Below are 26,018 nucleotides of genomic sequence, written 5' to 3' on the forward strand. Positions count from 1 at the left end.
GTAACTACACCTTTAACTTCTAGACTACACCTTTAACTTCTAAAAACAGTAATTTTTTGGTGTCATTTATTGAATCGATACTCACAATGAGATACTGATCTAAAAGTCTTCTGAAAATCAAACCAAAACAGAATATATTTTCACCAATGCAATGTAGCATAAACAATATTAAATTAAAGACAATCAGAATGTCTCAAAGTTTTAAAAGCTATAATAAACAACATTTATGCACAACATAAATTTATGCATGGAAACATGGAGAACTTTTAAACAAATGTTACTGTAAGGGTGTAAGGAAGACAACTAAACCATATTGCTAAATAGTTAATAAATGTTAATTTTGTTAAACTTTTTTTTTAGAAGGATTTGTTGGTTGTACTGATTATTATGACCTGTTTAAAAGTATTTAAGACCCACTAGAGCATATTTCATTGAATTGTTCAGTGAGTTTTTGAAATTTAAGACATTTTAAGACCCTGGGGACACCCTGAAAAAACTATAACTTTTTTTTTTTAAACATTTAAAATATTTTGGAGCAGTAAACATGTCATTAGCTTCAAAAACACAGATTTCTTTACAATTTAAAATAATATCTTTGGATATTTTTTTCTGCTGGCGATACTGTTGTCCTAAAAAGCTGAAAAAAAATATGTAAATAAAAAATCTTACACATACCTTAGGAACAGTATTGCAGAAAATTTTGGCCGTTTTAAAACCTTGACTTTTCCAAACCGCGGTTTACTTTGAAAATGGTAATCGTCCCTTGCCTAACTCCCACTCTTAGATCAACCAACTCTTTCTCCCTGGTGCCACCTCGCACTCGATTAAGCACAATGGGTGCCAGATCTTTTAGCTCCGCGGCTCCTCGACTATGGAACTGGCTTCCCCTGGATCTAAGGGGCAGTGATAGTCTTCACACTTTTAAATCTCGTCTCAAGACCCATCTTTTTAAGCAGGCTTTCTTTTGACTATTTTTTTATCATGTTATTTTATACTCGCGATGTGTTTGAACCTGCAACTCCTTTAAAATTTTATTAATGGTTTTATTTAGTTTAGTTATGGCTGTTGATGCTTGTTGTACCTTGGGTGTCCAGAAAGACGCCATTTACAAATAAAATTTATTATTATTATATTTTAGCTTTTATATTTTCAGTTTTTATTATGTCCAATTATTATTTTTTTATTGTATTAATTAAACACTTAAGCAAATTGTCAAAGCAAATCTATCATCTTTCTACCTTTCTCTTTTTTGTGATCTAAATTTTACTGAAATTGTCAAAAGTTATTATTATTTTTATTACTCTATTTTTCTTAAGATGATTTTTAATATTTAAAATAAATGGTATGTATATCGTTCATATGGTTTCCCTTTATGTAATTCAAAACTAAATGGGTTCTTGACAATCAAGCAAAACCTCCCTCTCTCTCTCTCTCTCTCTCTCTCTCTCTCTCTCTCTCTCTCTCTCTCTCTCTCTCTCTCTCTCTCTCTCTCTCTCTCTCTCTCTCTCTCTCTCTCTCTCTCTCTCCTCTCTCTCTCCTCTCTCCTCTCTCCTCTCTCTCCTCTCTCTCCTCTCTCTCCTGACGTTCAGAAAAGCATCTGCTCATGTGCAGCTCTGACACACTCACTCTTCTCTCTCACACACACTCACAGCAGCAGCAGCAGCAGACTCAGAGATGGTGCTGGAGGGAGAAGCTGTTCCTCCTGCTCCCGGCGGCTGGCTGTCTGTACCCGCCGTCGCCACTGTGATTAAATACTCATGTCTGTGCTGGTCTTTCAGGGAGAAGAGTGTGGTGGAGCAGGACATCAAAGACAGGGAGGAAACTATTCGACAAAGGACCAGCGAAGTCCAGGTAAGAATCCATTCATATTGTAGCGCAAATAAATGTCTTGATTTAGCTGTTGATGGAATATGTGTATTTATATGTGTGTGTAAATATGCTTACAGACGTCTTTTTTGTTTTGTTTATCAATGTTTAAAAGCAGCTTGCTATATTACATTAATTTGCTTTAAATCATTTTAGTTTATTTGTTAGCTTATTGCCTGAGTAGCTTTAAAAAAAAAGAAAGAAATGTATTCTTTAAATGTAAATGCTGCGTTTTTATTTGATATTTTCTTTTATAGTTAAATATTTACTTCAGAGCAACTGGCTGTCCTTAATTATTTCTATTTTTTATCATTTTATATTATTCAATTACAGTATAATGATAAAAATATTTGTTTAAATGTATAATTATTTTATTTTACCTTTAGTTTTTTTTATGATCATTGTTTTAAAGCAGTCGGTCGCTTTTGACTGTACAGTATTGACCCTTTCATAGGCATAGATTTTATTGTTCTACGTTTTACTGACTGCTTATTGGCTCAATAAAGAGCCATAAAAAGCCCAACAGAAGCCTCCTGTTTTGTCCTCTTGCTCATCTGACTGTCTTTTCTGGCTGTCTTGTATTTGTTCTCTCCTCGTTGGTCTGTCAGGAGTTGATAGGAGTTCAAGGTCTATGTACTGTATGCACACTGGCTCCTGACTCATAAATTTGTTGTTTTTCATTTCCGTTGAGATCCAAGCCCCCCCTCCCTCTCTTTCGCACACACTCTTGCGCTGTGTGATAATTCAATTTCCTGTGTATCTCGCTGAAAATAAGCCGTTTCGTAGGCTGGAAGGTGTTTTTGGCTCCTGAATTAGATTTTGTATTCAACTGCGTTTAGATTAGATTAGTTAATAAGGGAATGAAATGTACATTAATTTATTTATTTTATTTTATTTTAATTCTGAGACATTTCCTTTAAAGAATTCCTTATGTCAGCTTTATTTGATTTTGTTGTATTTTATTTTGACATGACTTTTATTAAGAACATCATGCTTTCAATTTATTTTTTTCGTGAGACGTCATCCGTTAAGACAATATCATTTTTATTTTATTTTAAGACCTGTCATTAAGACAATTGATTTTATTTTGTTTTTATTTTCAAAGCGTTTATTTTTGTTTTGTTTTGAGACATGTGATTCATTAAGACAATATTTTGTTTTATTTTATTTTGAGACATGTCATTCGTTCAGTTCAATTCATCTTTATTTCTATAGCACTTTTACAATGTAGCTTGTGTCAAAGCAGCTTAACATTGAAGTTGTAGTAAATTGAAACCGTGTCAGTCCAGTTTCAGAGTTGAGATTCGTTAAGACAATAGCGCTTTTAATTTATTTTGAGACATGCAATTCATTAAGAATAACATTTTTATTATAAGACATGTCATTAAGACAAAGAATTAAATTTTTTTATTTGAGATTTTATTCATTGAAAGAATGACATGCATCATCAGTATTTTGTTTTAGTTTGAGACATCTCATTCATTAAGGTTTTTAGTTTAATTTAATTTAATTAGATTTAATTTAATTTAATTTTTTATTTAATTTAATTTAATTTAATTTTATTTTATTATTATTAAAAAAAATTAATTTATTTTTATTTTATTTTGATACATGTCATTTATTAAGTCAATGACATTAAGACAATGACTCTAATTAATTTTTATTAATTTTATTTTAAGGCATATGACATACGTCAGCAGTATTATATTGAGAGATGTCATTCATTACAACAAAGATAATTTTTTAAAGACCTTAATTTATTTTTATTTTATTTTGAGAAATGTCATTTAAGACAATGAATTTTATTTTGTTTTGAGACATCATTCGTTTAAAGGACATGCATCAGCAGTATTTTGTGTTATTTTGAGACGTGTCATTCATTAAATTCATCTTTATTTATATAACGCTTTTACAATGTAGATTGTGCCAGAGCAACTTAACATAGCAGTTCTAGTAAATTGAAACTGCATCAGTCCAGTTTTCAGTTGAGATTCGTTAAGACAATAGCACTTTTATTTTATTTTGCGACATGTAATTCATTAAGGCAATAACACTTTTCATTTATTTTTATTTCATTTCGAGACATGTCATTCGTTAAGAGTACCGTTTTTATTAAAAGACTTGTCATTAAGACAATTAATTTAATTTTATCTTTATTTTGAGATGTTAGTCATTGAATGAAAGACATGCATCTGCAGTGTTTTGTTTTAGTTTGAGACATCTTATTGATTAAGATTTAATTTTATTTTAGGACCTGTTATTTATTAAGTCAATGACATTAAGACAATGACTCTATAATTTATTTTTTATTTTAATTATATTTTGAGACATGTATGACATATGTCAGCAGTATTATATTGAGATATGTCATTCATTACAACAGACGCTTTTAATTTATTTTTATTTTATTTTGAGAAATATCGTTAATTAAGGCAATGAATTTATATTTTTATTTTGAGATTTTATTCATTGAAAGAATGACATGCATCAGCAGTATTTTGTTTTAATTTGAGACATGTCATTCGTTAAGACAATATTTTATAAAATTTTTTATTCGTATTTTTTAGTTATTTATTATTTATTTTTTATTTATTTATTTATTTTATTTTATTTTATTTTGAGACCTGTCATTCATGAAGACAATGTTAAAATGCATTGACAGATGGATACCTAATGAGCCGGAAAAACAATGGCATGTGTGTGTGTGTAAGCTTACAGGAATGGAAAACAGATATATGTGTGTATGGATATTAGATGGCATATTGACAGCACAGCTGGTCTCGCTCTCCAGGGTTCTCCTTTCCTGTCATCAAACAAGGCCACTTATCCTGCTGATTTGCTGTTTTTTTCACATCTGAAATGTGCCAGTGACACCTGTGATCTCTTTCATGTGCAAAAAAGCCTATTTAAAATGAATCTCGCTCTTGAATTTCTATAGTCTTCTTGGAGTTCTATTGATGTCGATTTTAAGTTTCAAATGTCAAAAGTAGTTCTGATTAACGATCTCACCTATGCAAGTGTGCAAAATAAAGAGAATTAAAAATCAATATTTTAAGCTGTTAGAGGCAGCTTTCTAATTATAAATGCGATCAATATTTGTTTAGACTCTTAATAGATTAGCCTTGAAACATGCAGGGCTTGTAGGGAGCTCGTAATGTTAAATAATTCAATAAGAGTGTGTGCTGAGTTTTAGCTGGAGCCGCTGCTGTGTTTAAATACGGGATGATGAATAGATTCTATTTCGGGGTCTGGTGGCTTCCAGCGCCGCTTCTGATTGGACGAGGAGACGCTTGTGCTTTAGACTTGTGAATGTTTCCGTCTTCACCCTTAGCAGTTACTCAGTTCTGCTGCTGGAGACCTGGTATTTTTAGCTACACTCAGTCAGAGTTGCCCACTGCTGTAATGGTACCTTCAGGTGAGAAGGAAATTACATCTTTTGTATTTCCATTGTTTTTTCAAGAATATGCATTACAGAAGCTTTGCTGTTCAACAGTTTATTGACCATACGATCGGTTAAAAAAAACAAAAAACACACCATTTGTTGATCTATTTTGTATGTATAGTTGATAAATTATATATATATATATTATTTATATACATTCTGATAAAATGATATAAACAAATACATTTTTTATATCAAATAGCCAGTGTTCCAATAATCAGATTCCTCAATAAATGTGTAATTTTCCTTCTAAAAAATTCAGCTTCATCACTAGAATAACTTCACCTTAAAGTATATTAAGGATATATATATATATATATATATATATATATATATATATATATATATATATATATATATATATAATAGTTATTAAACAATAAGTATTTTACTATTATTGTATATTAAAATAATACTGTTGTTTGTATGCAAATTTATGTGTGGACCCCGTTATCAAAACAGTTATGATGCGTTTAATTTTGTATTGTATCATCTTTGCATCAGATTACTGCATCAGATTACTGTTTATATGAGGTGTTTTGGAATGCAGCGTAAATGGGTGGGACAGTGAATTTGACATTGTTTTTTTTCTGGCTGCTGTTACCAGTCTCAATCAAATCGTTTATTATTTGATCAAAAAGCAATGCAAAAAATTTTGTGGTACTCTCCTATTCACTGGGCTATAAGTTTGCCCAACTATGGCAACTCAACACATTTTAGGGATACCCCATAAATGTGAAAAATGTCTATCAGTTTCCGTTCTTTTTTTTTTTTTAACTAATATTCAAATTACTACTGTTATAGGCAAAACAAAAGTCAAGTATTGAACTTATTAACTCTTGTAAATTAAAAGTTGAAACTGGTTATATTTTTTAATAAGAGAGGCAAGGTATATTTTCTTGTCTGACAGCCACAAAAACTGTTTAAATGTAAATATTTTATATAAATATTATTGTATATTTCTTTCTTTCTTTCTTTAAGCTTAATAGTAACTGGAAGCTCTTAAAATACATAAATGTTTTTAAACTGTTATCATTTGAACAGAGAGGGAGAGAGTGGATCGATGGATGAATGGATAGATAGATAGATGGATGGATGGATGGATGGATGGATGGATGGATGGATGGATAGATAGATAGACAGGCAGACGGACAGATAAACAGGCAGACGGACAGATAGATAGATAGATAGATAGATAGATAGATAGATAGATAGATAGCTAGATAGATAGATAGATAGATAGATAGATAGATAGATTTTTTTTTATAAATTACTTTTTTCTTTTTGTTCTATTATTGTGGTTTAAACTATTCTGAATGAACCAGTCGCAAACGACATAAAGAAATTGTTCTGTTGCCTAACTATTCAGACGTTGCCTTCATGATAAAGTGGGCGATTCTTGGCCAGAATAAGCTGCAGCATGGTCTTAGACTCCATATCCCTGTTACAGATGGCATCCTCAGGCTTCACAGTCCTCCTACATGTCTACACTTTCTCTCATGTGCTGCCGGGAAATATTCAGCTCTGAAGTCTGCATTATAGTAGTTTCGGCACAAGGCCGCACTGAGGCTGTGAACACAAATCATAAAACACATAAATGCAGTGTACTGTGGTCTCATTAATGTCACAGACAAAAAATGAAGGCCATGAGATCAGTCACTGGACAAGGCCATAGCTGATGCTCAATACTCTGATGCCTACGTGAGGTTGAACATTACACTTTCCATTGAGAAGGAAGTGTACCTGCACTATTTTATTTTATTTTTCATTATTTAATTTAATTTTTTTTATTTTAATTTTATTTTAAATACTTTATTTTTAATTATTTAATTTTATTTTTGAGTAATTTTATTTTTACATTTATTTATTATTAATATTTTAATGTATTTTATTTTAAACTATTTTATTTTAAATACTTTATTTTTAATTATTTTAGTTTATTTTAAATACTTTATTTTTATTTTAAATTATTTTATTTTAAATACTTTATTTTTATAACAATTTTATTATTTTATTTCATTTTTAAATTTTTTATGTATTTTATTTTGAATAATTTATTTTTAATTATTTTATTTTATTTTTAATTATTTTATTCCATTTTAATATTTTTATTTTTTATTATTTTTATTTTTTATTTGTTTATTTTTAAATGTATTATTTTAAAAACTTATTTTTTTATTATATTTTATTTGTAAATTTATTTCTTATTTTTAAATGTATTTTATTTTAAATATTTTATTTTTAATTATTTTATTCCATTTTTATTTTTTTTTTATTAATTTTTATTTTTTATTATTATTTTTTTACATGTATTTTATTTTAAATCATTTTTTATTAATTATTTTATTTTTAATTATTTTATTTCATTTTTAAAATAATAATTTTTTTAAATATATTTTGATTATTATTATTATTATTATTATTATTATTTATATATATTTTTTACATGTATTTTATTTCAAATCATTTTATTTTAATCACTTTATTTTGGATTATTTTATTTATTTATTTTTTTATTATTTTTATTTTATATGTTGGGTCTTTATTCCTTTAGTTCGTGCAAGGGTCAGAATTGATTTGTTCATTGCATAATTTTCTTTTTCACTTCTGTGTTCAACATGTTGGGAAGTTGTTCCATCTGAATTGGGTTCTTCTGTTAAATGCAAAAAAAGATATTTTGAAGAAGACTAGTTGATGGTATCCATTGTCTTTTTTTCCTATGTAGAAGACAATCAGTACCAGCCTTCCTCAAAATATCTTTTTGTGAAACTCTGAGGGTTTAAAATCCCATGAGTCAATTTCTTTTTTTGGTGAACTATCCATTTAAGCTGTTGTGCATATAATTCCTTTGTCTCATTTCTGTTTCGTTTACTTGGGCTTTTGGTGTGCCTTTTATAATTGGTTTAAACACCTTACCATCTCAATATCTTTCCTCCTTGTCCCTTTTTATCTTCATTTTAAGAGCTGCATTATCTCTCTGCAGTGTTGTCAGTGTGATGAACTCCTGTTTATTATTAGATCGATGAAGTTGTGTTGATAGTCCTCTAAAAATGAAGCATCTCTTTCCCTCAGGACCTGCAGGAAGAGGTTCAGAAGGGCTCAGATGAGCTGGGCCACCTTCAGGCCGAGCGGCAGGAGGTGCAGGAGAAGCTGGAGAGGCTGGATGAGCAGAAACGCTCGCTAGAGGAACAGCTCACACTCATTCAGCAGCAATGCAGCCAGGAGAGCCAACTGGTAAGAGAGAGAAAATTACAAAAATTTAGGAAGCATTTAGCCAAAGACCAGGGTTCATATGGTCATATGAACAGCGTGAGATGGCTTATCAACAATTTTGAAGTAGTCAGAGTGCAGAGAGTATGTTTGAGCCCAATTTTTACCAGGAGTGCATTAAAGCAATGCAGTTTAACACCAGCATATTGCTCTATTCACTGCATGTGTTTAAGAACAGCTGACGGTGGCCATAGCAACGACAAACAGCAGTGGTTTACGAGCTCACAAACGCATTTTAATCTACAAGCAAAGCAGCAGGTGTCGCATTTTTAACGTGGTTTTAGACAATATATGAGAATATAAAGAGTTAACCAGATACAGTACAAGCCGCGTGGAGCGATTTAAGTAACAAAACACAATAAAATACATAATTTTCAAGCTAGAGAAAACAAGGAGTCAACCATTTTAATCGCACTTATACTTGTGAAATGGAGAAAGAAACTGATCCTTGAACTGTGTACTGTAAAGTTCCTTTCAAGTTCTGACAAAATCCCATACATCAATAGTCTTTTCTGATGCTTCCTTTAAAGGGCACCTAGGTTACCCCTTTCTCCAGATTTAAGATAAGTCTTTTGTGTCCCCAGAATGTGTCTTTAAAGTTTCAGCTCTAAACAACCATCAGAGTATTTGTTATAGCTGTCTGAAGTGTCTGTATTATAGCCGGTAAAACCTGGTTGCTGTTTTTTTGTACTGGGCCTTTAAGGCTAGTCCTCCCCGCCCACCGTTCCCACGTGCCTGTCAGCAACATGCCTCAATCATCGCCCTCGGCTGCCTCAGGAAGCAGATCTCACGTCACGTTTGTGAGAAATATTACAGTAAGAACTTTAACAATCAGTATTTGATGCAGCTTTTGTAAGTTGCACCCATTAATCACACACAATGTCGTTACAAAGTTCACGCACACACACAGCGAGGACACACACACATAGTGCAGACACACACCAATAGCGCAGACACCCACACATACACACACACACAGAAAGAGAGAGAGAGACAGTGCGCACGTTTAGCTTCGCACTCTGTTTGCATGCATATATGACAGGATACAGGTTAATCCTCACTGCTGTATGGATATCTGTTATGTTAATGTACAAAATGAACCTGATTTAACGTCCACAAACCGGGATTGAAGCATCTTCCTTTATAATTGTTCTGACACGCGGCTGTGCTGATGAAGTAAAGCTAAGCTAAATCGCTGTAATTCATTACACACGTGCACTGTTTTAAAAACATTTTAAACTTGTAAAACTCATTGTTGATCACATTTAATGATGATTGATGATCCTAGCAAACTGAACAGACCTTTTGTTCTCGGTTGCTTTGCGCACGTCTGGTCTTGTTGATATGATTATACATGTGACTACCGGGACATGTTAATACGCAGCTGTCAATCAATTCGGTGGGCGGGGTCCCACGTCAAGTTGAGGTCGGTCTGAAAACCGCTCCAATTGGTCCACCGTTTTTGTTGTTAAATTTGGAAAAAAAAGGACTGGGTGTGTTTATTTCACCCCAATATGACTGTCTATACACTATATCTACACACATGTCTGTCCAAACAGCTTTAAAAGTAGATTTTCACCATAGGTGCCCTTTAACAAACGGCTGACGAATCCCCCATTGTAAGTGTGTAGATTGCTGAAGCACTTGTCAGAAAAATGACAGGAAACAGCACAAGGCTGTGGCTATAATCCTGAGGTATTTTTGCAAAAATAAACTAACCACTGACTCTTCACAGCCTCATCTTTGAGTAGGGAAAATAACACTAACTTTCCCTCACACTTCAGAGCACAGCATCTTCGTGACATGATTCAACCGGGATCTGCTACAGTGTTTGTCTTCCTCTATTTCCTTTTACAGTGTTTGTGGGCGGGGCCGGGGGGGTTCAATTTTTCTGGGTGAGAACAATTCGGCGGGGCTTGAGTTCCATATCGACGTCACGCAGACATGGTTAAACATTCATTACCCCAACGATTCATTCGAACCACTCTGATTCGACTTTCATAGATGAATCAATAGTTTTAAACACGGTGCATTCTCAGATTTAAGCCTTAGTTGGATATTTCACTTCACTTAGAGCTGTGTTACACTGCATGGAAGGTCATTTTCAAAAACCCATAATAGGGGCTGTTTAACAAGTTAATCAGGTTTCTGCTAAATTTGCTTTATAAAGTTTAACATATTATTAAGCAGTCTAATTTAAGTTGAGATGACTATAAAAGTAAGAGTATACGCCACATAAAACATATGACAGAGTAATTGGTGGTTCATTCTGTTGTGGCGGCCCATGATAAATCTAGGACTAAGCTGAAAGAGAGTGAGTGACTAGAAAAGGGATGTGCAATTTTGCATGCTATTTTGAATGCGATTTGGACTTTCTCATCCTAATCTCCCATGCAATTTTACATAACATTTTCATATGCAAATTTGAATACCAGTGGAAAGAGAGTTCTAATTCACTTTCCATCCAAATTGATAAAAATGCACTCTCAATGCAGTTCACAGAGTACACTGATCTCGGATCTGCTTTCTGCTCTTTTATCACTTGTCTGTGTTTGTGTGTATGTTCAGATCCAGTCGTTGCAGGTGCAGCACACAGAGCAGGAGCAGAGAATCAGTGACTATGAGGAGGAGTTGACCAGAGCCAGAGAAGAGCTGCTCCATCTGCAGGAGGAAACGCGTCAGCTGGGAGAGAAGGTTCAGTCTGCTCGAGCTCAACTATGCCCTCTAGAGGACGCCGTCAAAGAATCCCACACGCAGATTGTTCAGGTTTGTTTGTTAGCTTTTGAACAATTTTTTAGTTTTCAGGACTTGGTAATATACCTGTATTAACCGCTTCTAAATGCTACATCGTGATTGAATATAAATGTTCGTCATCATAGCATGTTCATGTTAATGCTCATCAACCTTTTTTATTATTTAGTCAAATCTAATGGTATTAATTGTAAAATAGTAAATATTTTAAAAAATATTATTAATAGAGAACCCAACGTTTTTTTTTTGTCATTTTTTATTTGTGTTATATTTATTTACTCAGTTTAATGTGTATTTATTTTGTGACAACATTATTAAAGATCTATTAAATGATAAAAATTATGGATTATTATAAGAGGAAGACGAGAAGAAAACAATTATTATTATCATTACACCATGGTCTTTGTCTTCAGGGGTCTTCGTACCTCGCTTAAATGATCTAAGATGAATTGGTTGATCCTGGATCTTTTAATCTTGATAACTGATATCTGGCTAATTTGGTTCTTCAAACAAGTTCGCGAATCAGATTAAAATGTCTGGATGAATTGATATGAGATCGCTGCATGTGTTGTGAAGGACAGATCTATCGATCCTCGAAGTCATGATCAGCAATGCAACGATTGGCTGACGGCACAGCAGCGTAATGACATCATCTAATTAATATTCAATTATCCATGTGAGCAAAATTACATCAAATGTGTAATAAACGGTTTGTTAAATATGATACGCAATAACTTTCCACATTTGTTGTGGGCTGCGTCCTTTATACTTTCATATGTCGAGAGTATTTAGCAATTTATTTAGTTTTATATTTTAGATCAGATTTTCTTTACTGTAGTAGCCTAGGCCTATTTTAATTTCTTTATCGGCGTAAGGAATTAAAATGAATTTTGCACCAAAAAAAGCATTTTGATATTGGTAAAGGTGTCTGCAACTTTTGCAAAGCATCAAATCACTGGCATATTAGCTGTCAAAACATGTACACGACTGCATAAATTATTATTAATAAATTATTATTAATATAATAAAACAAACAAAAAAAACTGTTGAATATTGTGCATGTTGTCGATCATACAGAGACTGTACTAAAGCTGGATCAGTACCTTAAAATAGTACATGTTTGTATCTAAAAAAATCCATATCAATGAATGGTCACTTTGGTCCCCTTGAGGAGAACCACCGCGTTTTTGTACTTTTATTTTGGAGTGCAGATTGCATAAGTTTTATTTGTATATATTTTTAAATGTATATGTATATATACAGAAATATGATTAATTGTTTAATATTAATTAATATTAATTATTATAAATGTGTATATATTAACTTTTTTTTAACTATTTTACTATTTTACCAAGTGTGTATAATCTATAGGTTACTACTGTAAGAAAATATCAGTATTCGTATATATTTTTAGTATTACGTTTTCTTGAAATTAGCCGATTTATTCCTGTTTACCAGAACTGTTGCTATGATAACAACTCTCGGATCAGTTTTGAAGAACAAAATGATCCTGGATCATGTCAAATGGTCAATAACCAAATCCAGCTAATTGAGTAATCCACGTACGAAGAACAGACCCTTCTATAATAATAATAATAATAATAGTAATGGTGTCTGTTGTTGTAATAATTTTATTGTTGTAATAATAATTAAAATAATAAATAATATAATAATCAAAAAATGAAATAGTAAAATAGTAAAAAAATAATATTAATAATAATTGTAATGTTGTAATAATATTTGTTGTAATGATAACTTCATATCACTATTATTAGAGAAACCCAAAAAAGACATGCCAGTCCATGATGAAAATTATTACTGTTATTAGTAGACCATGATCTTGTTCTTCAAATTTCTCTAATAATATTAATAATAATTGCATATTATTCTTATTCTTATTAATTATTTATCATATAACACTATTATTAGAGAAACCCAAAAAAGACAGTAGTCCATGATGAAAATGATGATTATTATTACTAGACCATGATGTCAGTCTTCAAATTTCTCTAATTATATTAATAATAATTGTATGTTATTATTATTATTATTAATTATATAACACTATGATTAGAGAAACCCAAAAAAGACATGCCTGTCCATGATGAAAATTATGATTATTATTATCATTAGACCATGATCTCAGTCTTAAAATTTCTCGAATAATATTAATAATAATTGTGTTATTATTATTGTTCTCCCTGCGTTCGCGTGGGTTTCCTCTGGGTGCTCCAGTTTCCCCCACAATCCAAAGACATGCGGTACAGGTAAATTGGGTAGGCTAAATTGTCCATAGTGTATGGGTGTGAATGAGTGTGTGTGGATGTTTCGCTGAGATAGGTTGCGGCTGGAAGGGCTTCAGCTGCGTAAAAACATGCTGGATAAGTTGGCGGTTCATTCCGCTGTGGCGACCCCAGGTTAATAAAGGGACTAAGCCGAAAAGAAAATGTATGAATGTTATTATTATTATTATTATTGTTGTTGTTGTTGTTGTTGTTGTTGTTGTTGTTGTTATGATCATCATCATCACTATAATTAGAGAAACCCAAAGAAGACAAAGATCATGATGAGGTTTAAGCATAACTCATCTAAGGTCTGTTTGCTAAACCTTTTTGTTCAGTTTTATTACAAATAGGTTAAAGAACGTCCTCTTATTTCTGCTTTTTAATTGTTTGCAACTGGGTTTGGTCTGGGTTTTGTTTTTTAATCCCATTCCTAAAAGTGCACACTACTTGTCTTGCTTAAAAAAAACGTCTTTCTTACATAATACAGTGCTTTTTGTTCCCCAATAGGAACAGGAGCGTTTGTCTGAGCTTAAAATGGAGGAGAGAGAAGTGACTGCACGGCTTACTTGGAAAATCCTGGAGGAGCCTGTACTGGTTAACGGAGCGGCACCCTCCGTTGAGCACCCAGAGCCATTGCAGTGGCCTCAACCTACAGCACAGCCACCAGAGACACCCAAAGAAGACAAAGTCCACGATGAAGAGGAGCATTTGTCCACAGATGAGCCACAGGAGCTCAGGGTCACGGAGGAGCAGCCCGGGTCCGAGGCCGAGGAGCCATCCAGCAGCCCAGAGGAACAGGAGACCAAACCTGAACTCTACAGCTGTGATCTTTACAACAGCACCTTCTCCACCATCAGCTCCTCCTCTGTCAACTGGCCTCAGGGGAACACGGTCAGAAAACCGCTTCCTGTTATTGCATATTTAGAATGCCACTTGCGCATTACTTAACAAATAGGCTCTCATACGCCGGTCTGTTTATGCCTCTCTTGTTATAGGAAAACACAACACAAGAGGCAGAGGTAGATGAAGAGAGGCAAAATACAGAAGAGCGTCCTGCCACCAGCACACCAAAGGTTGAAGAATTACAGACGATCAGAAATGTTGATCAGAATTGTTAATGTTTTTATTGCAATTATTAACTATTATTTTAAATACTTATAAATGTGTGTATATTTATTTATTTATTAGTTGTGCATTCATGTTACATTACATACATACATGGGTACCAGTTTAGGTTAAATGCCCGAAAAAAATAATTTATTCCTAATTTCATTATTAAAATTGTATTAATTCATTTTCTAATTATTTAGTCTCAAAACAAATTTAATTAGTCATTAAGTAATTTAATTACTTGCCTCCATATTACATAAAATTCCTATAAAATTCAATGCAAAGGCATTAGAAATTGAACTCTTAGAATTTGTTTTATTTGAGTCAAACAGTGTCTTTTTGCTTAATTTTGTTTTTTTTTGTGTCTATCAAAACAAAATGTTTCTAAATAATGACACCATATTTCATATTTACCATATTTTTTTATGTGCAGTTGTCAATGTAACCTTCTTAAGTTAAAAACAGATCTAGTTCAGTGTTTCCTCTTGGATTTTTTCCAGCTGTGGCAGAAGACTCTGTTGGGCCTTTTACACAGATTTACCAACTACCTGTGGTATTATTTCACTGACAGATGTCGTGAGCGCAGTATTACAAGTACGAGCATTTGAATCTCTGTGCTCGAGTGCCGATTTCCTCTGTTCGTGCACAAAACTTCTTGCGCGCCCTGAAATATACGCTGCCCAAGTACAGATTTTCCTCTGCACTCTCAAATAAAAGCTTCTGAAGTGCGATGTAGCTTGTTTATGTAACGAGTATGACGAGTATATTTATTAGATTTGCTAGGAATATTTATGAATGTCTCCAATAGACCTACAGAGTGTCATTAATGCGTCCTGAAGTAAAGTGAAACGGCTATAAACTCCAGCAAGACAAAGTCATTGTATGCAGAGCCATAGATTTTTATCTATAAATAAAATAGAATTATGGAAACTGTGTTCATCTTAACTGAAAGCTACGCTGTGTTTGCTGGCCTCTTGTACCTGTCAGTCAGCATGTCACCTTAAAGGGTTAAACAAATAACGCACAGCACTACTACGGTCACAGAAAAGTTTGAGCTGTTATAATTCACTTACCTTTTAATACGTTTTGGTGCGATTATAACCCACTATTTAAAAAAACGACTGTAATGTAGTCGTGGCGGGATGAATTTTAGTGTGGCGCCCCGCCATGGAAGAATGAATGTAGCGGAAACCATATTAGTTATTATACAAAAAATACAGAACTGTTGCATTTACGTACCGTTATTAAGGAAAGTAATTGTAATGAAATGACCTAAAAGTGAAAAGTAATCTCTTTATTTTATTTTAGCAGATATGTACCCCCAAATCTGATGTATTACTTTTAGATGATATAATGGCCATATTGTCAGAAAATGAGTAGGTGTTCATACACTTATGCTAATTGATTTGTGTCTTGTAGGCAGAGACTGTGGAGCCAGAGAAGAAAGAAACTGCTCAGCTAGACACAGTGCCACCCAACAACCCGCCCAGCGGCCCTGGCCTTGACTTCTTCCAGTCTGACCCTTTCACTGACAGTAAGATCTGCACACAAAGTAGAAACATCAACAAAAACACAATCAAACGGTTCCGTATGGATGCATGATTTAGGGAAAAATATGAAAAAATCTCAAATAAAAAAGAAAAATGTATATATTTTAACATGCTGTTCTTGTTTTTGAGGCTGCAAACGTTTGCTTAAAATGTCTGTATAAAATGGTCAATATGACTAATAATAAATTATGTATTATTAAAAGAAAACTTAACTTTTTTGTTAAATGGGCTCGTTTTACAAGTCCTCTAGAGTTAAACAGTTGGATTTTACCAATTTTTTCTATTCAGCTTATCTCCTGGTCCAGCAGGGGCACTTTTAACTTAGCTTTTCATAAATCATTAAATTGAATTACACCTTTAGCATCTTGCGTTATAATCTTTTTTATAAACATGGGTCGTAGCAAAAATACGACCCGCTAGACCAGCTGAATTGATTAAAACAGGGTTAAACTTAACTTTTTATGTCAAGGGGACTTGATGAAAAAAAAAAAGTGGAGTGTTCCTTAATTATTATGTTATTTTTTACAAATTAAAATCTTTAGAAAAATAGATTGTCTAGATCAGGGGTGACCAAACTCGGTCCTGGAGGGCTGGTGTCCTGCATAGTTTAGCTTCAACTTCCTTCAACACACCTCTCTGTAAGTTTCTAGTATACCTAGAAAGAGCTTGATTAGCTGGTTCAAATGTGTTTAATTGCGGCTGAAACTAAAATATGCAGGACACCGGCCCTCCAGGACCGAGTTTTGGCATACCTCATCTATATCGTCCTCGTAATAAATGTTCTGCAAGTTATTTTAAGAAGTAGTAACAGTTAATTGACTTAGTAAATATATTTAAAACTATTTTTTGCAGGTGATCCATTCACTGAAGATCCTTTCGCAAAAGTTGATATTTCAGGTGCGTATTCATGTTAGAAGTGTTTTTAAAATATCTATTTGCAGATTTTACAAATGTTGTTTTTGTCCAGATCCTTTCGGCGGGGACCCTTTTAAAGGCACAGACCCATTTGCAGCAGACAACTTTTTCAAGCAGTCTTCTGGCAGTTTCCCTTCACGAGATCCTTTCAGCTCCTCTGACCCATTCAACACCACAGGCCCAAAAGAGCCCGATGCATTCACATCCAAGACCACCAATGCAGTCACTCCAGACCCATTCGCTTCTAGTAGTGGAAACCTCCAGGACACTGATCCATTTGGATCCAAAATGGACGCCCTGGCAGACTCTGATCCCTTCAGCTCGTCTGGCACAGGACACGACCCGTTTGGAGGATCAGATATGGTTGCGGTGAGTGCATAATTGCTTTATGCAGTATATAAACTGTGTTCTGTTTTGCACTCATCATAAATTGTGCCTTAACTGATTAGATATAGTTTTTTTCCTTTCAGAGAGATGGACCAGCATCCGCCAACGATCCTTTTGCTCCTGGAGGAACTACAGTTGTCGCCAACTCAGACCCAGATAAAACAGGTATTAGAGCTGGATTTACTATACTGATTTTGTTCATTTGATAATCCACTATTGATTTTTAAACCTCAAGATTCATATTTTAGGATGCATTAATGTATGTTCAAATAAATCTGTCATAAAAGCAATTTTAAGCTATGAAATAAATATTCAAATTTGCAACATGTTTTCCCTGTTTTTTCAGAGATATATGTAAAAATATTAGCAGTTGAATTTGATTGGCTGGACATTTACTAATTTTAACTTGGAAAACTATAGTAATGACTCAACTGGTTGTGTTGTTTAAGCATTTATTTAAAGCATTTATTATTTATTTAAGTAAAAAAGACTGATGTTTTCTGATGTTTGCGACTGCCTACATGTGATCAGTTCAGTTCATCAACTATAAAAGATTGGCGCACCTTACTTTGTTTCAGACCCTTTTTCTGCAGTATTTGGCAACGAGACTTTTGGCGGAGGTTTTGCAGACTTCAGCAGCTTAGCAAAGGTAAGGATCTTGAACATAAACAGAAGTCCAGTATTTCAGCTCAGTTGCCAACCATATGATTTAAATGGACCTGACTGCAGCCGTTGAGCTTTTTTTCTGCCTTTCAGTCTAATGGCAATGATCCATTTGACTCCAGTACAAACAAGAATTTATTCAAGGAGGACACTCAGTCAGATGTACCGCCAGCATTACCACCCAAAACAGGAACCCCGACCAGACCTCCACCTCCACCCCCAGGTAAAATGGATTTAATCTAGTGATGCACTGACCTTGATTTTTCATGGCCAATTCGGGTTAACCATGTCTTTCTTTCTTTTTTGCAAACAAATTTTCTGATGCAAAATATTATTTTATTTATTCATTTTTATTTTATATATTTTTCCAAATTATCATTTTATTCTTTTTTTACTTAAAGTTACAATGTAATATATATATATATATATATATATATATATATATATATATATATATTATAATAATAATTATTTATTTATTTATTTTTATTATTTTTATTTGTTTTTATTTGTTTTTATTTGTTTTTATTTATTTAAATTTTTTTGTAATTATATATTAGTTTACTTCAAATCTATTGCATTGCAAGTAAAGATAAATACGATTTCACTTTAGCTTTGTGAAATGATTTTACTTAAAAACATAAATGTCTAAGAAACAATAGACATGCATAATAAAAACTAATTAATTCTGCCTGTAGGTGGAATACGTATTGCCCATAGTAAATTAAAAAATAGATGTTTACTATAGCTTTGTATAGAGGTATTTACAAATGAAAATAATAAACATCCTGATCATTTTCATCACTTTTTATAACATATCAAACCTCAAATAATCACCTAAATATGAGTTATAATGCAAACCGTCCAAGCACAAAAGACATATTAGTACAGCGTTTAATTTAATGTTGAAAACGTCAGTCATTTAAGTATTGACTGAACAAAAGTAAATATTTGTTCAGTTTGTTAATGTAAATGTGCTTGGTTGTTAACATTAAAATCATTGCAGTGCTGATTTTATGCAAGTCGGGACAGAGACTGGCTGAATTAAAGTGAAAATCAGCAGGTTGTCGATCAAAAGTAAAAAAAAAAAACTAAAAGCAAACCCAAAAACACCAATTCCTTTGTTTTATTTCATTTTTTGCCAGTCGGTTGGTGCATGTCTAATCTGAACAAACCAGATTCCAGACTGACTTATTTGCTTTGTTCAGAAGAATATGAACCCCCAGGCTCCATAACATCACCTGTATTTGAGTGCTGTGTTGTCTCTATGTCTATGTGTTAAAGGTAAGCGGTCCAACATCCACCGATCGGAGTCGTCCGAGTCATTTCACCGCCGTGGTCTGTTCAAGGCCCAGGGATCAGCAGAGTTCTCCTCCCTTCCCGCTAAAGACTCGGTACCAGACCCCTTCGCCCCTTCCTCACCCCACCAAGCCCCGTGCGACCCCAACCGATTCGCCAGCTTTGACAAAGTGAGCTCCTCCCCCTCTCCCTCTCCTGACCCCCAGTAGTGACCCTGACATTTCACCTGCGCAATGCAGCAGCCTTGACCTCTCGACCCCTCACAGCCCGTTTGTTTTCCCGGAAGGCTCCTCGTCCAATATTTTGACTCTTGCTTTATGTAAAAGCCACAAAACTGTCACTGTTCCTGTTTTTTATGTTATTTTTTTGTAAATACATATGAGCTTGTAATGAAATTATTTATCCAATAGTGAAACTGAATCATGGCTAACGCTTCTACTAAAACAAAACCCCAGTGTTATTTAAACCTACTTTTTTATGACTTCGCAGTATTCCTAACATCACGCATATAAGTTCTCACTGGCTGTGGAAGGAGAGGTGGGGCTGCTTGCTATTGGCTGTTTTCAATTCACCCCCGTGCTCTTTTGTCATATTCTCCACCATTGGTTGAGGCTTGCACGTTTATTGCCCTGTCGTACTTTTTATTCACTGATTTGCCTTGCCTTGCCTTGCACTGCACAAACTAATCACTGTGTCCACCTGTTCTGTTGGGCTGCTACTTCCCACACATTGGTTCCTGGTTCCATCTGCATCCCATCATTCTCTGCACCACCTTTTTTTATTTTTAGAAGATATACAGTTTGTTTTGTTTCTATATATGACAAATTCAATAATCAGCTAAGCTTATAAAAGCACTTGTTTGCTCCTTTCTGTATTATTATTATTTTTAAAATTAAAACTTATCCATGTGAGCTTTCTTTATACGTTGATGCATCCAATAAATTAAGCCTTATGATGGCACAACTCTTTGCAAATGAAGAGACATCAAAAAAAAGACGTCTTCTTTTTGTTTTCATGATTTGTGTTGAATTGCTTTCCAGCTAACTGTAGTGATTACGGCTCTCAATCCATTGTTGTCTACACCTTTACTTCTGTGTGAAATACCTGCATGTTCATGATGGGCCGTATGAGCAATCCAGGCCTAGACACATGAGTACATCAGACGAATAAGACGTCAGACTAAAACATCAGTAATGAAATGAGTAATCATTAAACGTATTTCTTTTATTTGATATCTGTGTTAACAAATGACTTTTTGTTTTGCATGAAGTCTCATGTGTCTTCAGGCTTATGAGCTGATGTTAGCTGAGAAGCTTTATGGATTGCATCACGGTACACTTCTTGTATCTCCCATCCTTCTGTGTCAGTAGCTGTACCACATTAGCACTGTTCCTTTTATGTTTCAAAATGTAACCGTTTTTGCATGTTGATCTTTGTGGGATTTGTGTATGCCATTATACTTTTATTGAGACCGTTTATTATCTACTGTAGATTATCCCTAAATTGATGATGAGGGTTTGGTTGATGTTCACATTGACCAAGCTGTGCTTAAAGAAATAGTTCAAGTAATGCAAATTCTTGAAAAATGCAATAAAATTATTTAATTTGTACAGTTGAAAACTATATATATATATATATATATATATATATATATATATATATATATATATATATATATATATATATATATATATATATATATATATATATATATATATATATTAAGCCCTCTTTAAAATTTTTTTCTTTTTAAAATATTTCACAAATGATGTTTACCAGAGCAAGGAATTTTTCACAGTATGTCTAATAATATTTTTTCTTCTGGAGAAAGTATTACTTGTTTTATTTTGGCTACAATAAAACCAGTTTTTAATTTTTAAAAAATCTTTTTAAGGTCAAAATTATTAGCCTTTTCAAGCTATATTTTTTGATAGTGTACAGAACAAACTATCATTATACAAAAAATTGCCTAAATACCCTAACCTGCCTAGTTAACCTAATTAATCTAATTAAGCCTTTAATGTAACTTAACTGTAATGTAACTTGTTATGTAACAGTAGTGTAATTGTTAACTTGCCTAGTTAGGCTTTAAAATAAACTTTAAGCTGAATACAAGTAAAAGTAAAAAAAAAAGCTAGTAAAATACTATATACACTCATCACAGCAAAGACAAAAGTTAGTTATTAGAAATTAGTTATTAAAATTTTGTGTTTTTAATTTATTGGAAAAATCATTCTAGTAAAAATAACTTGGGAGTTATTTAAGTTTTGAAAAAGAATTAATAATAATTATTAATAACTAATAACTGTGTCTTCAACTGTATATAGAAAAAAAGAAAGAAAAAGAAAACCATGACTGGAATATAATTACATATTCTTTAATTATAGGTTTAAGTATAGTTTTAATGATAAAAGAAAAAAGTATTAAATACCTAATTTGAAAAAGGGCTGCACAATATTGGAAATTGTGATATTTTATTTATGTTCAATAAATATTGCAATGTTTGAATGCAGTTTTATAAGATCATTTGAATAGCTCTATTTGATGGTTTTCTGGGGAGTCGAACAGTATTCAAGTACAAAAATTGAGTAATCACCATGCAAAAAAATGCTTTTCTTTCATTGCTTTGTCTCGTTACTAGACCAAATATCTAAAAATTCTTAATCAAGTAAAAATATTGTTTTGCTTTCACCTTCAGAAGAAATAAGTCAAAATTAAGTGTTTTTCCTTAAAACAAGTAAAATTATCTGCAGGTGGGGTAAATAAGCTAATCTTATTTTTCCTTTGAAATGTAGATATTTGGACTAGAAACAATACAAAAAATTTATGTAAGAACTTTTTTTTTGGCATAAATGGAATAAATTCAGTATAAATACAGTATTTAAATACAATTCTGTAACTCCTGATCAAATGTAATTCAGACTCAACATTGCAGATATTGTGATGTGACTTTTGCAAATGTGCACATTGCGATATCGATACTCAAAAAATATTTTGTGCAGCCCTAATTTGAATATATTAACATTTTTAATTTGTGTGAATAAATTTGTTTGAGTGAACTGTAAATTTAAACAGCAGATATCTCATTTGTATAGTTAATGAAGCCGCTATGCATAATTGTAGCATCTCACTCTTACCAGACTGTAAACATTTTGAATTTGTTACATTTCCAAATGAGTCTGTAGTATTTGCATGACCCCTTTCCCTTAATAACTGTTACTTCAGACAGGTGTAAATTTGCCAGGCTGTCTGATGGGGTTATGGTGTGTGTATGTTTCTGTGTGTTTGTGTGTGTGGAGTAGTATCCCACGGAGGAGGACATGATAGAGTGGGCCAAACGGGAGAGTGAGAGAGAAGAGCGGGAGCGAGTGGCTCGTCTCACCCAGCAGGAGCAGGAGGATCTGGAGCTGGCCATCGCCCTGAGTAAATCTGAACTATCCTGACCCAAGCGGGACACCACTCCCAAGACCCGAGCCACGTCAATACGGAGGAAACAGCTGGAACAACCACCAATAGCACAGTCCTTCCACCTTTATCTCCAGCCACGTGAATAATCATCCCTCCGAGTTCTCCAGTTGTCCGGATATGGGCTGGATAAAAGTATGAAGGTCAAGTCGAGACGGAGAAAAAAGGTAACACTCTCACTTCAACCAATGGCTTGAAAACGTTGGTGACTCCTATGTTTTGAAATAAGACGCCTCAGATCAAAAGACTTCCAGTAATCTATCGCTTTCTATTTAGATCATTTAATGCTCGGTTTAATTGAACAAGTGTTTCTAACCCTCATTTATTTGAAGTATATTATATGGTTATTATCAATGCAGTGAATGTATTTTAGTTCTGTGACGAAACGTGCAACAACAAGTGCTGTTCTCAATTTCTTTTGGCCAATATTAAACATATTTTTTCGAGGTTTACAGGCAGACAAGCTGATCAGCTTCGTTCACTTTTCCCCACCACAGTTTTAGCCATAGACACAAGAGGTTTCTATTGTCGGCATGTCTGTCCTCTCTCAGGAACATATCCTACATGCTATAAAAACCTCATATCTGCCACTTGACCTGTGAATTTCAGCAGTAAATGAGGTGCTTGTAACTTTTTAATGGAGCTGAATTTCTACCCTACTAAATGAGAACATTGATGACATTTACAAACGAACAAAAGTTTGATCTTTATAATCTTTACACCTTTTCTTTACTCCAACTCATTCACTGAAGAATCAAAATCACGACAAACTTCTAGAGTTGTTTTTTGACGTCGCAAATTTATAAATATCAGTTATAAATAATGAACTTGTACATATTTGTGAATTGTTTGTCAGTAATCTTATACTACGTGTGTATTCATATCCTAAACATCATCTATTTTATATATGTATAAAAACAAACAATGCAGAGTACATGAAGTTTAAGTATTAATTAAAACAAATATCCCTGTCTTATTCCTGATGACATTTAAAAATGATTTAAAAATGTAATTGTGGCACACAATATTGGAACAAATCCAGTTCCAGAAATTGAATTTTAAGTAAAATAAAAAAATCAAGCCATTTTTAAACTGGCTTTAATATCTTTTATAGTGCCTCATTGTTCATCCTTGCCTTGGCGAGAGAAAATCAGTGACCCCAAAACAACAATTGAATCTTTTTAAGTAGTTTCATAGCATTACACTTCTTCATAATGCTACAATGCAATGTTTTCATTGTCGATTTGAAAAGAAGAATCATTGGCTTGAGCAGCTTCTGCCCATTTATTCTTCTTCTTTTTTTTGCACAACATCCAGTCACTGCCACATTTCAGAAGACACTTAAAACACACTCTGGGGATCAATAGTGCACAGTTGGTCTCGTTTAATATGCACAAATTGGTATATAAGCCTTACAGATAATGACTTTAGACTTGCTACCAATACTGTTGTGATCATTTCAGTTGTATATAATTATGTAGTTTCACCAGAAGGTGGAGCCACTGAGATGACACACATTTTGCCTGAAACACAAGAACCTGCTCCTTAGGTTCAGTCTCATGGGTTTAGGTGGATTCTGGAGTCTTTGGTGACTACAATAGATTTGCTTTGTGAAGCTTTTCTTTCACACAGACTTTATATAAGGAAGTCTGTGCTCCCTTTTAACCGCTGTGTCCGATATTTTCAGTATTGCCTTTTGACATTAAACATTTTCTCTTTGTTCAGAAATCTAGCTTGGCTTTGGACACAGAACTATGTGAACATAATGATAGAAGGGAATCGCAAACCTCGTGTCTAATCTGGCTTTTCTCACACATTTAAATGCAGTTTATGAATAGTCTGAGCACTACTGTTAATAGAGCATTAAACAATAAAAACATGTTCACACTCCTCATTTCAAACCAATGCTTGGCCTTCTGTTAATGGCTGCTGCTTCTTTATTTTCTGCCCTGCTTATTGTTAAAAAGATCTCTCACGCTCTGTCTGTTGTTGATCATGTATGTATGTATGTATGTAAGTATAAGCTTTGTGTGCCTCTAAAAGAAAACCACTTATATGTTGGCCACTGACTGCCTTTTAAGAACAGGCTAATTGTATTTTATTTTTTTAATGTCCCTTATTGGAGGCAACTGTTTAAATATGTTAAGTAACATGTAATTAAAACAAAATAAATATTAAACTATTAAAACATGGTGGTTCGTTTTCTTTTATGCGTGTTTTATCAGAGTTTGAGCATTATTGAATCAAGATTTGTATGGAAAGTTGAGTTTATTTGTTTATTTTTACAATAGGGTGAATTTATCTCACAGTCAGGATGTGATTTCAACATCACGTACAAGAAAATGCTAAGTGGTACCTGCAATTATTACCTTGCTGAGCTATTTCTACCTGATTTGACCCATTTTATATTGTATTTTATTTATTCGTTTATTTATATGTGTATTTTATTTATTTATTTTTGTAAAATTGAAGGGCTTTTGGTTGATTCAGTGATATAAAGATTTATTTTAGTGTGTGCTATTTATAGGTGACCATTTCAATATTTACCCTGCTGGAAAAAAACAGCTTAAACCAGCCTAAACTGGTTTTGATTGGTTTTGGCCATTTTCAGGCTGGTTCCAGCCATTTCCACCAGGGTAAATGTTGAAATTGTCATCTATAAATAGGACATCTCCCCACCACACACATACACACACACAAACACGCACACATTCATTCATTCTTTTTCTTTTCTGGGTAGTTCCTTTATTAATCTGGGGTCGCGACAGTGCAATGAACCGCCATTTTATCCAGTACGTTTTGCGCAGCGGATGCTCTTCCAGCTGCAACACATCACTCGGAAACATCCATACAAGCTCGTTCACAAACATATACTACGGACAATTTAGCTTACCCAATTCACCTATGCAGCATGTCTTTGGACTTGTGGGGGAAACTGGAGCACCCAGAGGAAACCCACACGAACACGGGGAGAACATGCAAACTCCGCCAGCCCCCCTGGTAGCTAGACTGGTC

At 33.5% G+C, this 26,018-nt stretch overlaps 1 protein-coding gene across 1 annotated transcript in view; it reads left to right on the forward strand.

The window, feature by feature from the left end:
* Positions 1-25,195, forward strand: part of eps15 (epidermal growth factor receptor pathway substrate 15) — a 46,331-nt gene extending 21,136 nt beyond the window's left edge. The window contains exons 13-25 of the mRNA XM_056463879.1: positions 1,779-1,851; positions 8,381-8,542; positions 11,147-11,344; positions 14,122-14,505; positions 14,610-14,687; positions 16,144-16,258; positions 17,127-17,171; positions 17,242-17,558; positions 17,660-17,741; positions 18,155-18,225; positions 18,333-18,462; positions 19,524-19,708; positions 22,841-25,195. Coding sequence (XP_056319854.1) covers positions 1,779-1,851; positions 8,381-8,542; positions 11,147-11,344; positions 14,122-14,505; positions 14,610-14,687; positions 16,144-16,258; positions 17,127-17,171; positions 17,242-17,558; positions 17,660-17,741; positions 18,155-18,225; positions 18,333-18,462; positions 19,524-19,708; positions 22,841-22,981 — 1,981 coding nt within the window. The 3' untranslated portion in view covers positions 22,982-25,195. The remainder of the gene's footprint in view (positions 1-1,778; positions 1,852-8,380; positions 8,543-11,146; positions 11,345-14,121; positions 14,506-14,609; positions 14,688-16,143; positions 16,259-17,126; positions 17,172-17,241; positions 17,559-17,659; positions 17,742-18,154; positions 18,226-18,332; positions 18,463-19,523; positions 19,709-22,840) is intronic.
* Positions 25,196-26,018: the final 823 nt, after the last annotated feature.

Source organism: Danio aesculapii, chromosome 8, assembly GCF_903798145.1.
Source record: "Danio aesculapii chromosome 8, fDanAes4.1, whole genome shotgun sequence".
NCBI classification, from domain to species: Eukaryota; Metazoa; Chordata; class Actinopteri; order Cypriniformes; family Danionidae; genus Danio; species Danio aesculapii.